The sequence below is a fragment of the Numida meleagris genome, chromosome 16 (assembly GCF_002078875.1).
Source record: "Numida meleagris isolate 19003 breed g44 Domestic line chromosome 16, NumMel1.0, whole genome shotgun sequence".
NCBI lineage: Eukaryota > Metazoa > Chordata > Aves > Galliformes > Numididae > Numida > Numida meleagris.
In genome coordinates this window covers 1824497-1840546 of record NC_034424.1, presented here as the reverse complement: position 1 = coordinate 1840546, position 16050 = coordinate 1824497, and the positions used below count along the sequence as shown (strand labels likewise).

Here is a 16050-nt window from a genome sequence, read left to right as displayed (position 1 = left end):
CAGCTCCAGAGTGCCAGCAAAACCAAAGAATATTAACTCATTAGAAGAAGATATTCAAACGTCCAGCTTCAGCCACAGTCAGCCTTGTTCTAACAATGGCCATACCGACTCAGCGCCGCTAAGAAAGAATTCTGGATCTTACTACTATAAATGGGAACTCCCAGTAGTTTTAGCTGAAGTTAGAGGTCCAGTGAAAAGCTAAGCCCTCCAGACAAACCACTACCACATTTAGAGCTATAACTGCTTTCTGGAATCAGAAATCTGTTGAGGGTGTCAAGTGTCTGAAGTGAATAAAAGTACACAAGGTCTGAGTGGAGTCAAAATCCACAGAAGCTAAATCTCAGTTTTCTCTAGGTTAAGCAGCTTTGCTGGGAACTGGGGAGACCCAGAGGTTTTTTCCTTACTTTTCAGAGTCCAGGGCAATCAGGGCACTTTCCAGAGTTTCTTTAACTGGTCCCTGGGTCAGGCTGGTAGTAGGCTTTGGAAAAACTGAAGATCCAGCTAAGTCAAACCCCTCTGCAGCCGAACTTTCTGGCTTGTCTTCCTCAGACAACCGCGTTCCAGTGCCACTGAAGAGGAAAATGAGAGGGAGCCAAAGCACAACCATTAAAAATATACAACAGCGTGTGTATCTTCTGCCAAAGAAGGAAAGGAAATTGATTTTAAATCGACAGATAGCGTAAGCAAAATTGAAACACAAACCAATATATTTTATAGCCTTTTCGGTAAGAACTTGCCCTGAAAAGTGAAAAAAAAAAAAGCACTGCCCTATGATTATATTTTGATGTACTCTTTGCAACAGGCAACAAAAGAACATGGGGCAGAGGGCACTGCCCTGCTCACTGCAAGTCATAGAAGCCTCGAGAACAAGATCAGATCACATGGGAAGTTGAAGCACTGTTCATCACAGGGATGTCTTCATTTATGTTTTCCTCTAAGTTTTGATTCTCTGTATCTGTGCCCACTGCTGCGGGCAGCTAAGCAACTCAGGCTAGGTATACCACATGAATTTCCCTCTCATTCACCACACATGGCTACTTCATCTCACTCCACTTTTATTTCATTCCTAACAGTAAGAGGAAGGAGCTGTATTAACCCCCAAATCCTTCTTATCTTCATAGCTGTTGCCCCAGCTCATCCTGTGTTTGCTGGGCTCGTCTCTGGCACAGTAGCACAGAATAAGCCTGCAAACTCCTGCAGCTGAGCCTGGCATGTCAGAGCAGGATCAGAAAACACCTTGCTCTGCCAGGAGGAGAGCAAGCATTCAAATGCAAAGCACGGTCTGGCACAAGGGTTGAGGCTGCCACGTGCTCCCAAGCTCACCTCCCTGTCGTGGTGTCAGCCCTTCCCTCCACTGCTGCTGGTTTCTGCTGCTCGTAGGTCAGCGACACCGTCGAAGTCGTGTCTGCTTTTGCTATTGTCACCTCCTTTGCCTTGGAGGCGTCTTCCCCGCAGTGTGGGCAGTAGCTCGTGTCGTTGACCTGGGAGGCACAGCTCTTGTGGAAACGGTGGGAGATGCTGCTCTCAGGCTGACACTCCATGAAAGTGCCCTAAAAAAATCACAGAGAAGACATTCACACCTTGGTCACTACGTGCCTTACCCCTTCCGCATGCTTCATCCGCAGAGCTCTTAAATACTTCATTCATGACCACTCCTGTCCCTCGTGCTTCCAGTACAGTAAGCAAGCACTGCCACTTCTTTAGAAGAGAACAAAACCAAGGTAACGGGAAAAAACTCACTTGGTTAGGAACTGCAAAGCAAGTTTTTTTAATTGAACGTGGGAAACAGAACCACAAAGTCCCATTTTCCAGCTCTAACACTTGAGGTTCTTGCTTACGTTTCTAGAAGTGCCAGTGTACTGTAAGGACGCCCCCAAAACTGCAAAAGAAAACTTCCAACCAGTCAGCACTAAAACTACCTAACACATCTGCACGCAAACCATTCAAGGAACAACAATAATACAATTACATCAGCTGTCAACCCCAACGTAACCCAAAGCATGCAAGTTCTCTGTTTGGACCAGCCCTGTATGCTGCTTAACCCCAACCATGTGGCTGACTGCTCATTCAACAGATGGGAGCCACTTTTCTACAAACTGTCTTCTCTTTCCAGCGAAGTCCTCCAAGCTGAACTGCACCCCAGAATTCACTGCTCTGTGGTATCAGTGCTACCTGAAGCCCTACCATGCTCTGTGTTATTAGTGACTGATAACACAGACAAACACTGCCAGATTCACCTTCATGAACCATGACGTCACTCAGAGATGCAACAGCATTAAGGAAAAGTTAGTTAAAACCCACTCTTCTCCCGGATTCACAGTCCTCCCAAGAAATCTAATTAACTCTATTTCAGCATTGCAAAATGCCTTTAAGGGTTTTGAGGATTTTATCTTTTAAATGATCTTTGCCTCAGCATGAAAACTCAGGACGGTTCCATTCATTACAATTACTCTCCACATTACTCAATAATGTGGAGACTCCTCTAGCATCTTTCATTGAGTCATCGTAAAGAACGCAACCATCAGACAATTAACCCACCCTATCACCCCGGGGAGGCCCTCAACCAGTGTTTTACCAGCAAGGACACGAGGACACTGAAGGCTCAAAGGACTGGGCCAGCGCTATTAAAACCTCAGTGGCAGAGGTGGAGGAAGGAGCAGGAGATCTCAAACACTGCCTTGTTCCAGTGCCATCACTCAGGTTCCCCACCTAAACCCTTGTGAGCGGCATGGGGGACAGAACCCCTCTCCTGTATGAGACTCTTAAAAACCAGGCTAACGCCGGTTTCGATGTGATTGACTGTACAGAGGAAGGAAAAAAAAAAACATGTTCCAAAAAAATTCTGAAGGAATGACTACCACCCCTCTGGTAACACCCCTCGGGGTCTCCAGGAATTTACAGGGGACCGCTGCAGCTACCCTCACATTACTGTTGAAAACACCATCTGATGTGCTGTGGAACAAGGTGGAGCTTATGCCAGGAAGTCAGTAAACCCCTTTGGGTAAATCTCCACCTTCACCTCTTCCAGCTACTGCGACAGGTACCCCCTTCCCTAGATTGAGAGCACGGACTTACTGCAGTGCAAAAGTATCCACAGCCAGGGCAACACTGGTGTTTCACCATCCTCCCTCTATGGTCCTCACACAGCACCAAAAGCTGGACTTTGTTAGACGGGCGCATCAGTTCATACTTAACCACACTGTTTGTGCATCGGCCCAGCTGGAACAGGAGAAATTAAAGGAAATGAAATTACTGGAGACCAAAACACTCTCTGTGCTTGTGCGGAGGAAGATTTTGCACACTGCCTTGATGAGCCCTGGCTTTTTCACAGTAATTCAGATGTGTGCCAGATAGCATTAGCAGTGCAGCAGGAAGCTGTGAAAGCTGCTCTCCCAGGAAGAAATGCATCATTTACTAACTAACATGCATGTGGACCGGAGTCATTTGTTCCTTGCAAGAAAAATCGTAACGGGAAATACGCAACAGCCAAGCAGCCACAGAGGGGGCAGTCCCAGGGGCCTGACTCACAAAACACACTTTGCTTTTGCCAGGAAGAGCGGGTGTCAGTGACCATGAGAACAAGACCATACGCACTAAATCTTGTTACTGTTCAAAAGTACAAGTCACGGGAAGATAAAGGGAAAAATAATTGCTCTTCATTGCCAGCTACGTTATCGTCTGTACTGGTTCCAGCACTGGCCGCTGCCCAGACCGCAGGGATGAATAGCCAGTCTTTCACGAGAGCTCAACACAAGTCAGATTTTGAGCACGTTTTCTGAAAGATTTCGCCAGTGTATCATTTTGGGCTTAAGAGCTGTCTCCTCTCACACCACTGTGTTCTGTTAGTGACAGCAGGCTCCATGAGCGGGGCTTTTCCCAGCTGTGTAACTCCCTCTGCTGTGCCAGAAGGACTGGGGCTTCCTTCTGCCACCCCTGTGCATACACCCATGACCCTTCCACATCCTGGTTGCCACCTGCCAGCACGATGCAACATCGTTTGGGCTCTGTAATGCCCTCTAGATAAAAACCTTGCTTTCCCCAAATACTTGGCAAAGGACATTTCTAGTGTAGAAATATAAACATGAAAGACTCATAGGAGGAAACACCCCTACCAGAATCTGAGCGTGGAGCACTGCGTTCTGCCTCCACGACCAGAGCAGTCTGTAAGGAACAGTGCCTGCTCATCACTAGCAGGCTGCCCCTCTGCTCTAGCTGAGGTTTGATTCACTGCTTTTTCTCAGCAAAACTGAACTCCCTCTCTGATTCATTTTAAACTCCATTGCTCCTACAATCAACATACCTACAGAAAAAAAAAGAAAGAACGGTTTTTTAACCTGAGCTCTTCTCCCTCAGCATCTCTGACACAGCTCGCCCAAATTCCACCTGCAAATCCTACCTGTGGTTGTGACACCTTGCCTAGAGTGATCACTGCTAGCACACAGACCCCGGGGGCTGCAGGAGAGGACCAGTCCATTGATTTTTATTTATGAGTGGAGGAAATTTGATTAAGGCGTGAGAAGCTGCACTGTCTGTGGAAGGAAGTCCCTGCATCATTCCGTCACAACATATTATTTGTTAGAAAAGTCTAAAATAGTACAAAATGATTAATTGCTATTTTCCAGCCATTAGAGAGTGTAGCACGGTGCTCATAACTGTTTATAACATTATCCAAGGACATGACAGTCTAGAGAACCCACTATTCATACATGTAATATCCTTACCACATCTATGAGTCACTTATCCCATTACCAAAAAGAATCTAACATAACGCATGGCCTTCGCTATTCCTTTCTCTGATTTATCTGGGGAGAGAGCTGTCAGACAACCATAGGAACTCTTCTGTACACTTTTTGTTTAGTTAGAAATGCTGGAGAACCCTCTCTCCTCTAAGTCTCCAGGGCTTTCTCTCCTTAATGAATCAACTTTGTCATGCTAGTGAAATTTCCTTCTCTTACAGGTACCAGCACATACTAACAGAAAAAGAGCTGGGCTGTAAATGTGATTACCCCTTCCTCCCTCCATCCGCCCTTCTACTGGGATCCTCCAGAAGAACCAGGAGTACTCTGGACTCCTTATCCTTCCACCAGTGAATACCAGAGCACTGCAGCACGGCTGCAGCTCAGCTGAAGTGTCAAAGAAATGCCAGTTTCTTCCAGAGTAAGGAGCACCTCCTGAGTTTGCTTCTGTCGTGCAGTCTTCCTTTCCAGACTCTGGGAGGGAGTCACTTGTGCCACTTAATTCCACCTTCTCGGAACCAGTAGAGCCAAACTAGCCCAGCTGTGATCAATTTAGAGGCATCAAGTGCAATGTTTCCAGCCAGCCAGCCACAGAGTCTGCGCAGGACTGCCCAGACATAGGAAGCTTTGTAACAGAAGCCTCTTGGGGGGAGGAGGAAAGTGGAGGGCCGGAGGAGACTGAGCTGGTGGAAGGCATGCCAAGTTCCAGGAACTCAAGAGCTGGCTACGGAAAGGTTTGCATCAGCGCCTTCGTAGTCAAGGGAACCAGCTCCAAGCTTCCCCTGATTGGATTCTCTCACTTTGATGCATGTGAATGTATTTTAGCGCACTTGGCCTGAAGTGTGCCTGTTACATCCAGATGATCCAGCTACACAAGCCAGGACAAGCAGCAGATCCACCCAGTGCCTCTCCAGCTAGCCCTGCAGACTGCACCTGCTGGCTTTGGAGTGGCTTTAACCCCAGTGTGCAACACATGCAGAGTGCTGGAGGGAGGTGTCTGCCCTGCCATGCCCACACCAGTGGGCTCCCAATCTAGCAGGCTGCAGAGCGTCTGCGTGACCTGATGCATGCTCCTGGCACGGCTTTGTCTCTTTATGTCTTTGTCCTCAGGAAAAAAAGTCTGCGAGAAGCTGAAAGACAGGCTCCTACCTCATTATCCACACTCTCGGTGGCCATGCATTGGTTGTTGGCTAGCGTGGTGATCTCTCTGCTTTTGGGGGTTTCCATTCGGCAGCTGCAGAGGGGAACTTCCTGGAGACCATCTACTTCCATTGCTTCAGGGCCATTGGAAAGACCTAGAGTGCAGAAGATCAGTAAATGAAATCTGAAGTTAACCACCAGGAGAAAGGACGCAGTGCAACAACAGCATCCATGTCTCATGGCATCTACCCGTTCCACGTCCTGAAATGCTTGAAAGGCATCATCTAAACCCTGCAAAAAAGACCCACTTCTTACAGCAGATGGAGTTTGCAAAAACATACTGTACTTTTCTGAGTCCAGTGACACTACAGATGACGGTGCTGAATTCAAGAATACTAAGTTAAGAACAGTTTATCCTGAGAAAACCCCAACGTGGAAAAGCTACAAGGTACAGATTTTTATCAGTCTCTTTTTCTCACCTGTCCCACAACGCTGTGCTCTGGCAACAGGAAATTTGTAGGAAACCAACTAGAGTTGGAAATTTGAGTAAGAGAAGTGTTAAACAGAGAAGATCAGGAAGACATAAACTACTATTTGCAGAAGCTTATTACACAAATGGGAAAACAAAATTCCTGGGACTATTTGGTCTCACGTAACCAAAATATTTATTTATTTTTTTTTGAAAGAGAACAAACCAGAAAAAAGAAAGCAGCAAGATGTTCAGGTTTTCATGCTTTCTCTTCATGTCTTTCTCTCAGATATTTAACATTTCCAAGCCTTTCTACAGGTGGATAATGGCTTTTAAGTGAACACACAGCCAGGTATGGGGGTGCACCCTAAATGTTCTTGGGGTCCCTCTGGATTCAACTCAATCACTATGTTACGTGGGACTGCAAAACGCTGACCTAATGACACAGGGATTACTTTTTGTCCCACACACCTACTTTAATCCTACATAGTTGCAACATCTCTTGCAAGGTTTTAAGCCCTCAAACATTTACCTGCGGTTCACCCTGAAGTGTCCCAAGCTTTTTCTGCCCAAGCCTGCTATGGGTTTGAGTCCCAGTGAGAAGGAATTGTGCTGCTATTTTTGATGCTTTTGAAAGAAGAGTTATTTTGCTGCGAAATTTCAAAGACTAACTTCATTCTTCAGAGAGATTCCTCTGTAGCTGTCCTGGCAAAAACACTCTCCCCCTTTCCTGCCCATGGCTGCAACCCTATCAGTTGGGCAGAAGCTCTTTTCATCTCGTAAGGAGCTTCCTTTGGCTAAGTTGCAAGACCAAGCCCTGAGAAGGGATGAATGTTTCAAGACACACAAGCAGAAAGAAAGTCCTTGCAGTTTCCATGTAAAATCTTGCCCAGATATTAAATGTTTAGGGGCTTTATCTAGGACCATAAATCACAAAGCTCATTCCTCACCTTCCTAGCTGTCACCTTCATCATCTTTCTGACATCCAGAGGCTCTGACGAAAGCATCCCTCATCCATCCCAACCCTCCCTTTGGTGGTAAACACTCCCACCCGTTCTTTGATGCACTTCTATCAAAAAGCCACACAACCTCTGAAAGCAAAAGAGCATCAGGGGATGGCCGGACAGATCCACGCTGGAGCCAAGGATCAGCACTGGGAGCAGCGGCCACCCAGACACCCCCACCCACTGCTCCTCCACCGTCCTGGCAGGCCACCAAGACCCCTGCCACGTTCCTGAGGAGACGAGGGCACCAGCTGCACGGGCAGGGCAACGATTCGCTGGGAGGCTACACACGCATCTCCCAAAGACAGGGGAGTGGGACAGACGTACAGATGATACCCGCATCAGCGGCGTTCCCAAACCACCCAGCCCCATATGGCACCTCCAGCCCCCGGCCGCAGCCGGCCTTGCAGGAGGCCTCTCAGCGAGGCCAGGCCCGGGCTCGGGGCGCTGGCAGCCACCAGGGGGCACGCGGGGCCCCGCTCGCTGCTTGGGCTGAGCGAACAAAGCCAACGTGGGTCATGGCCGCGCCGAGCTGCACTCACCTTCCGCCTGCGAGGAGAGGATTCCCTTCACCCGCAGATCCAAGGAATCCAGAGACACCTCCATGTACTCCATGCTGTTGTCCTGGGCAGAGCCCTCTCTGCCTCCCAACGATGATTTATAGGCTTCAGCACCTAGATGGAAACACATGTATATTTACATAGCTAAAAAAAAAAAAAAAAAAAAGTGCGTGCATGTGTAAAGGCCATATTTAACCAAGATGGCCGCATGCAGGCTCCTCAGAGAGCCTAGGAGTACAGATGCACATAGAATTATGGAAATGTAACATCTGGGCAGATATGGCACAATTGATCTCCCATCTCTTATTTCCCCCCCCGTCTGATCCGACAGATTTTTCACTTCCACGTAGGCAGGTAACAAAAAAAAAAAAAAAAGGAATAATTGAGACAAATAAGTTCTGCATCTGAAAGGCACATCTGCCTGCTGCTGTACTGCATCAGCAGCAGAAGCTCAAATGACATAAGGAAGGGCTGGAACCAGGGCTCGGCGCATTCCCCCGTCTCCAACCTGCTGCAAAGGGCTCCAGGTACACTCCGGCCAGGCAGAGCAAACCAGCTGCTAATGCACGTTCTGGAGAGGACGAGACAGGTGACATTCAGCTGAATGGGAGGGGAAAACACAAAAGCCAAGTTCTGGCTCCGAGCGAACAAAGCTGCTGCTGGGAAGGGATCGCGTGGGGGATCCCTCGGAGCCTTCGTGGGAATTGTCATCTCTTCGCATTCCCTTGGCTTCGACTCTCAATCCTGGTTTGCTTCTCCCACTCAGGCTTGGCCAAGAGACTTGTGTTAGCCTGAAAGACTGGCTGCCACCTTTATTTAAGGGGCAGAAAAACAGCCTGCATCTCAAATGAAGAATTAGCTATTTGCTCTGAAAGGGATCAATGGCCCCCACTTCCTCTGAGGAAGAGTTTGCCTTGGGAGGAACAGGAGCAAATGAGATGAGTGACAGACGCTGAGTGCAGCCCCGAGGCTGCAACGTGGTCAGGCAGCAACAACTGCTGATAAAAAACGGCCTGTTTGTAAAGAATTAGCAAACAGAATAAACTCTTTGATGGCAATGGATGTGTGAAGCCTTAATAAAGACACTGAAGGAACAACTTCAGAGCCTACAACTCTTTTTTTTTTTTTAAACCCATCCTGTTACTCTTCCTGAAGATGAGGAATCAGATGCAGCCTGCACCTCCTCCATCCTCATCCCGCAGCTCTGAGGACAAAGTGCACTGTAACCTCTGAGTGCTAACTTCACTCAAACTAGAATGGCCACCTGATCTCAGGCCCTGAGATGGGCTGCAGTGCTTTGGAATAGCAAGCACATTCCATTCAGCTGGACTAACACCCACACAAAAGCAATCAAGCATCACTCTGGGATGGTTCTTCCTCTTCCTTCTCCTTGAGCTCATAGCTTACATCATCAGCCCATGAACTCTTTCTTGAATGTTCTAAAACAAAGAGAGCTCATGAACAAAAACATTACTCCAGCGTGCCCAGGATAAACTTGCCTGTTTACTCTGCTGTTAAAGTGCAGACACGAGCCTGTAAGTGAGATGCAAGTTCAGAGCCTGGTTTACCATAAAGGTAAATCTTACCATAAAGGTAAACCTTCCCTTGAAAAGGAAGAAGGAGCTCTGCAGACAACCACTGCCTTATGGGCCGGAGGTCCCTACCCCTGCCTGGAAGACAGCTTTCTGTGCAGTTAAAGAACAAAACCCAGTTAGTTACCTAGCACATTGGCTTGTTTCTTTTTATTCCTCCGTCTCCTCTTGCGGGTGGGTTTCAGCCATGGGCTGTCTGTCTTTCCTTTCCTCTTCAGCAGCTTCTTCTTGATGCTGGACTCCGAGCTCTGAATAACCAGAGAGGCGACGTGCATGTAAGGCATGTTGGTATCAGCATCACAGCAGTCCTTTGCACCCATATGAAAGAGCCTTCACACGGCTTGAGACGTGTGTAAAGGCCTTAAAGACTGAGGTTTGAAATCAAGTGGTGCAAAGATGCCTTTATAGTGCCGGAAAGGAAACACCAGCACACGTGTGGGCGTATTTCCTGTCATCTCAACAGTGCTCACTTCACCTTCTCTTCCATGCAGGCTCTAACACCACGCTCATCTCAGGAGCAGCCGAGCATCTCTGCGCAGCAGGGTGAGTATGCAGTTGCATGCACACTTTTAGCTTCTCCCCAGAAAAGTGTGTGGGTTTTTTTTCAAACGAAAATATTCACATTGCTCCACAGTCATGCTAGAAAAAAATCTCTCTTGTACCTAAAGAGCCAGCTTAACGGGGTGGGATGGACCCTGGGGAATTTAACTGCACAGCAGAGACCAGCTCCCTCCCCGAGCAAAGTGTCACAACCTAATCATGCAGCAATCTTCAGGCATGTATGAATCTAAACAGAGTTTGGGTTTCCTTTTTGTTTTAAATGCAGAAAATACAGGTGGCTTTTCAAAGTCAACATTAAAATGGGGAACCGGGCACCCTAACCCAGTGTTCAAAGCTCCAACCACAGAACTCACGTTCAAACTGAAACTCGTTCTATCTCTCACTGAAGCCTACAAAAAAAAAGGCTCCTGCTGCCTTCAGCAGAGGCTGTATCAGGGCCTACCTTAACAGGAAACTGATGCTGCACCATGCCCTGTTATCACAGTGTGTGCAGCCAGACCCAAGTGGTGCTGAGCCCGGGCAGCTCTGCAGCGGTGTCTACACTGCCTCAGGGACCACTGTGCCCAAGTGCATGGCTGTGCCTCGCCACGTGGCTTCCACCAGTTGCATCACACTGCTGGTGGGTGAGAGGTTTGCATCTGAGCCAGCGCCTATCTGGGCTGCTAGCTGACTCACCAGATATAGGCACAGCAAAAATCAACAGTCTGGGATTGTAGATATGACTGGGCTGTTTGGACTGGACTGCAAGCTCAACCCTTAGTTTGAGCTAGCACTACAGAAGTGCCTGAGCTGCCCAGTGAAAGGCACAGGCTGTACAGCCCCTCCTGCCTAGTCCTCCCTGGCTCTTGTAGTGTCAGAGAACAAGGAACACAATTCTACAGAGCTTCAACAATTCACTGGGTATAGTTGCTTCTACCTTCAGCTCAAAACATCGAGACAATGAAGTCAAGAATTTTCTCAAGGTGACTGAAGAATTGGGGTGCTTTAAATGCTGGCTCCTCAACTTGAGATGCTGTGAAAAGGGAGCAAAATTTTTAAAGTAAAGGGGAGGGTGGGGAGACACAGACAACCAATGAATAACAATTTCAAAAAAAAAAAAAAAAAATCAAGTTCCCTTCACCAGTCATCTGAAAAATAAGAAGTCAAAATCACCAAACAGCTGGGGAAAATCTTGCCTTAGCACTACCAGACATCCTCCTAGGGAGAGAGCCTGTCTTTCTGTATGCTGTTTGTACATATGCCTGACAAGGGCTCACAGTGCCTCTGAGGTGGCATGTCAGATGAGGTGAATTTAGGCAGTTGGGTTGGCCCAATGGATTTGTGAACAACTCCACCTGGACTTGCTCTGGAGGCAAGCTGAGCTTCAGCTTGTTAAGAAAACATTGCTGGCTCCCACCACTTGCCAAGTCTGCATCCGAAGAATTTAAGCACTCTTAAATATTTCTACGAACATTCACATGAGTAGAAGAAGTCAACACCTTGTCGAAAGCAAGAAAAATAGCCCATTAATTAGCATCAGAAAGCAATTAAATGTATCACGGTTAAGCACCTTGTGGAAAACAATACTCTGTGTGGGTGGCTTCAGAGAGTGAGTTCTGTCAAAGAGTCCTGAAACTACACAGCCTCTCTGTCTCTTTCTGGCAGCAGTGCAAAGGGGAAATCATTATCAGCAGGACAACGGCTGAAAGATGCATTTCGCAGCCAGGCTTACCAAGTCAGACTCATCTCCATCCTCCTCCTCCTCTCCAGACTCTGCAGACTCCTGTTCCTCCTCAGAGTCGCCATCATCCATCTGCAGCCACCACGTGCCCAAGAACAGAAAGTCAGTCCCATCAGGTCCCTCCAAGCACAGAACCCCTCAGCACGCTGCCTACCCCCGCAGAGCATCCCATCGCTGCGCTGTGCTCAGCCCCAGCCTCGTGAGCACTAACACCATCTCCTCTCCAGGACAAGAACTCCAAGGCTGTTAATGTGCTTCATGGCTCACCCATGAGGATGGGACAGGATAACTCCCAGAGAAAATTTTCCAACCAAACGTTAATTTCTGTGATGATTAAGAAACAACCTCACACCTACAGTACGCATTGCGATTTGGGATAAGTTAACTAAAACAATTTTAATTCTTTACCAGCCTGTAACAAGATTAGGAAGACATCTCCTGCTGGTGCAGCGAATACCTAACCAAATGTGACGGAAGTCCTGCACATACATTGGATCACAGAATGTTATGCAGCAAGGCTGAAACAGGAGGGTAAGTGAGGAGACTCTCATGGTGGGGGGGGGGAGGAGGGAAGGAAGCAGGAAGTGGTCATCAAAAGCCTCACTTCCACCACTGAGCTGTCTGCCATCTTGCATGCTAAAAAATTCCTAGAAATTGCCTTAACTGGTTCCACTCCTGTCTCGTGGGGATCAGCAGGGTCCCATCCCGCTCTAAGTCCTGCACAGGGCACGTGAATACCTTTCTGACATTGTCTGCGTCAGACGCGCTGTCTTTAGAGGTCCTGTTATCGTCTGCAGGAAATGCAGCTGCCTGTTCTGCTCCGTGATCGTCCTCATCTTCCAACTCATCAGAGTCTTCCTCTTCAGAGTCTACATCTATGCTCTCCCCATTCACGTGAGGGCTGACATCACCTAGCTCCTTTTCACTCTGGAAGTTGTCCAAGCACACGTGCCACAAAGACAACATCAGTTCACAGCTCAGAGCAGCTGAACCCATCCCAGACCGCCTGCGTTAAAGCTGCCAAAGGAGAGCTAGCTGTATGTCCCTCCAGAGCCCTCCAATGCCACCAGCACAGCCAGGGCAGGCGCCTGCCATGTGTCACCTAACCCTGCCAGTCTGGGGAACAAGGAGCCACGAGGAGTCGTTCTGGACTCAAGGCCACACAAGGCACTAAGGGAAGGGCTGCTGGTCAGCAGCTTTCAGCCAGAGCATGCAGACTAACTGAAACATGGAAGGGCAGCTCCCCATGGAACACCAAGGGTGCAAAGAAGGTTTCTACATAAAGGGAAGTTAAATCAGACTGGGGAATTTTTACTCCGCTCCACTGAAGCCTAGTGCTTTGAATTCACTTGAATTCAAAGGCCAACATTTTAGGGCCCAGACTGCAGCAAAAGCAGAACCTCATCAGGAGGGAAACCCAGACCGTGGTTTGTTTTTAAGTAACTGATTGTTTTCCCTTACAGCCTCAAACAATACTAGACAGTAACCCTAAGGACTCCACAACAAAAACGTTACCACGCTGTGTACGCTTGAAAACTCTCCAGTCCCGCAGAACTCACAGGACAGAAGGGGAACATCCACTGGAAAATGTTGCAAGAGCTGCTATCTGAACAGCCACCCTCAAAAAGCCATTTTCAAAGCAGCAAGGCTGCTGTGGGCAGGATGTTGTTGCCAGAGAGAAGATGTAGGCTCAGAACAGAAGATGCTGACGGCAACAATGTTCCCTACGCTACCCATGGGGCTGGTGTGCCAGGACAAGGTGCATGTATGGTGACAGCAAATGTGCCCGGTAGGCTCAGCGCAGCCCTCACCTTGGCACCCGCAGAGGAATGAGTTATGCTCTTAAACATCTCAATCATTGTTCTCTGTTTTAACACTTTGGTCTTTTTCTTGGGAACCAGGCTATAGGTTCCCATTCTCCGTTTTTTCTTTCGAGATACTGCAGCAGCTGGAAAAAAAAAATAAAAACAAAGACAAAGTTGGTTGAGGAGTGAAAAGAAAGGATAGAGAGTAGAGGCTGTAATGTGGGAAACTATATTTAAGGGCATGATCTGAGAAGAAAGGCTTCCCACTCCAACTAATTGATTTACAATTCAGCCAAAAGGTGACACATCCATACGTGCAAACACACACACAGCTTTTTGCCAGTGCTGCAAAATCACCCCAGTTCTGAGCATCCCCTCCACGTTCCTTCTGGTCCCTGTACCACCATACGTAACATCAAATTCTGAAATTAGCCTGTGTTTGGCAGCACTGCTAATGCTGCAGGAGGTTGAATAGAATTCAGCTGACTCAAATAGATACCGCAAGGTTAATAATACCAACTTACAATAAAGCCATCATATAATAACTAAAGAACAAACAGAGAAGAGGTACTTTAAACAAGGAGCTGTTTGCCATTTAACCTCATTTCACACCTGCTATGGAAGCTTGCTTGATTCTTTTCACTGCTTTGATTGGGTCTTAATTTGCTGAGTCTCCCTCCTGGCCTTCTCATCAAACCAGTCCTCACACCTCAGTGCCTGCTGCTGCCTTTGGTGCACGCACATCAGAAGTGTGCTTAGCACAGGCTTTTAACAACTGCATGCAGCAGGAAACAGCCAGCTTCAGCACCAGCGCTGGCATCTGTACAGGCTGCTCCTTGAAAGCATCTCTTCACATCTCACTATGACAAAGTTTCATCAAAAATCTACAGAGTCCCCTCAAAAACTTTCTGCCAAGCCAAATGATTTTATTTACACAACCGTGGCTCACAGTAAGCAGAGCTGCATTGACAAAATGACATCTGCCAAAACAAGATCCACAGCAACAGTCCCACTGATGCTGCCAGGCAAGGAAACCCTAAAGCGGATTCTGCTGCAAGGTGCTGCACTTGGGTTGGGGCAATCCCAGATATGGGTACAGACTGGGAGAAGAACTCACTGAGAGCAGCCCTGCGGAGAAGGACTTGGGGGTCCTGGCAGACAAAAAACTGGACGTGAGCAGCAGTGTGTGCTTGCAGCCCCAAGGCCGACTGTGTCCTGGGCTGCTCCAGCAGAGGGGAGGCTTTAAGATCCCTTCCAACCCAACCACGCCGTGTTCTACAATTCATTGTGGAAAAGCTACTACCAAAGGGGTCGGTCCTTGCCAAGCTCCCTCAGCCCACACACCCCGACACACACACACACACACACACACACACACACACACGTTTGGGAGCTGGGTGCTGCTCGGGATTTTAGCTCTGTCCTTTTACCCGTCTGCGACTTCGAGGTGGCCACATAGCTCTGGTTCTGAGGTAGTGACTGGTGAAGGCCCGGGAGAGAGGGCAACGGCAGCGGCTTCCCAAACTCCAGGATGCTTTTGTTGCCTTCCTCTTTCAATTCTTTTTGATCTCTGCTGTCTCTCCCATCTTTGGGGTCTTTACTTGCATGCTGGAAAACAAAATGAAGTTAAATTGAGCCTCTACATTCAAAGAAATCATTTAAATAAATTTAATTCCTTTCTCTCAGATAGAATCACCTGCATCTGAAGGTAGGAACAGACACTCAAAGGAAAAGCACTCTGCCCCTCCTCTACAGCAAACAACGTTTCTTTGCCTAAAGACTACAAACAGACCCAGCCTGCTGCTGGTCACTTGGTGAAGGCTGCTCCCTGAGAAAGCCTGCACGCGGAGCAGGGACGGCAGAGCCCTGCAAAGTAAGTGCAGATAACAAAAAGCATCCGACACTATTTACACAGACATTACGCCGGCTCTCAAGAAGATGAACAAAGCCAACAACTACACCTACTCACTGCAACACATCTGGACTGCGGCTGTCACCTCCCAGCAGACAAGACACAGAGCCTTACAGAGAGGACTCCGAAGGGCGGGCAGCGGTGGGAAGGGATCTTTCCTTCTGGCCCCATAAGGACTCAGCAAAGCTCATGCTCTCCCACCTGCTAGCCTAGCTCACAGCCAAGGAAGGTGTCTGCCTGACACTGCAGGTTCACCTCCAGCACTGCCACCGCCCTAGCAAGAACTGGCCAAGCTTGCTGTAAGTCAGCATCTCGTGTACTGCTGTGACACAAAGCGCAGAGCAGGTGACAAACCCCTCCTGAGAAGCTGGTAAGGTTCAAGAGAATGTTATGGTTAATTCAGTACTCCATGCCTGCAGACAGGCTCCCAGGCTCCAACACAACTTGCACACGCTCTGATGTGAGCACGCCTCACCCTGCACCTTCAGTCATGCAGCCATTGCTGCGGCTGCATGTGCACTGCTGCGCTGTCACAGCAGAGATCGGGGAAA

At 48.2% G+C, this 16050-nt stretch overlaps 1 protein-coding gene across 15 annotated transcripts in view; it reads right to left on the bottom strand.

The window, feature by feature from the left end:
• The window catches only part of EHMT1 (euchromatic histone lysine methyltransferase 1), a 91564-nt gene that overhangs the window by 22265 nt on the left and 53249 nt on the right, over positions 1–16050 (bottom strand). For 12 of the 15 annotated variants that reach the window (XM_021413554.1, XM_021413555.1, XM_021413556.1 and 9 more), the window contains 10 exons: positions 15018–15195; positions 13594–13730; positions 12521–12709; positions 11774–11854; positions 9629–9749; positions 7892–8023; positions 5886–6031; positions 3076–3219; positions 1324–1550; positions 405–569 (listed from right to left, as the gene is read on the bottom strand). In XM_021413554.1, coding sequence (XP_021269229.1) covers positions 405–569; positions 1324–1550; positions 3076–3219; positions 5886–6031; positions 7892–8023; positions 9629–9749; positions 11774–11854; positions 12521–12709; positions 13594–13730; positions 15018–15195 — 1520 coding nt within the window. The remainder of the gene's footprint in view (positions 1–404; positions 570–1323; positions 1551–3075; positions 3220–5885; positions 6032–7891; positions 8024–9628; positions 9750–11773; positions 11855–12520; positions 12710–13593; positions 13731–15017; positions 15196–16050) is intronic. The other 3 variants (XM_021413550.1, XM_021413552.1, XM_021413553.1) reach the window with 2 other exon arrangements.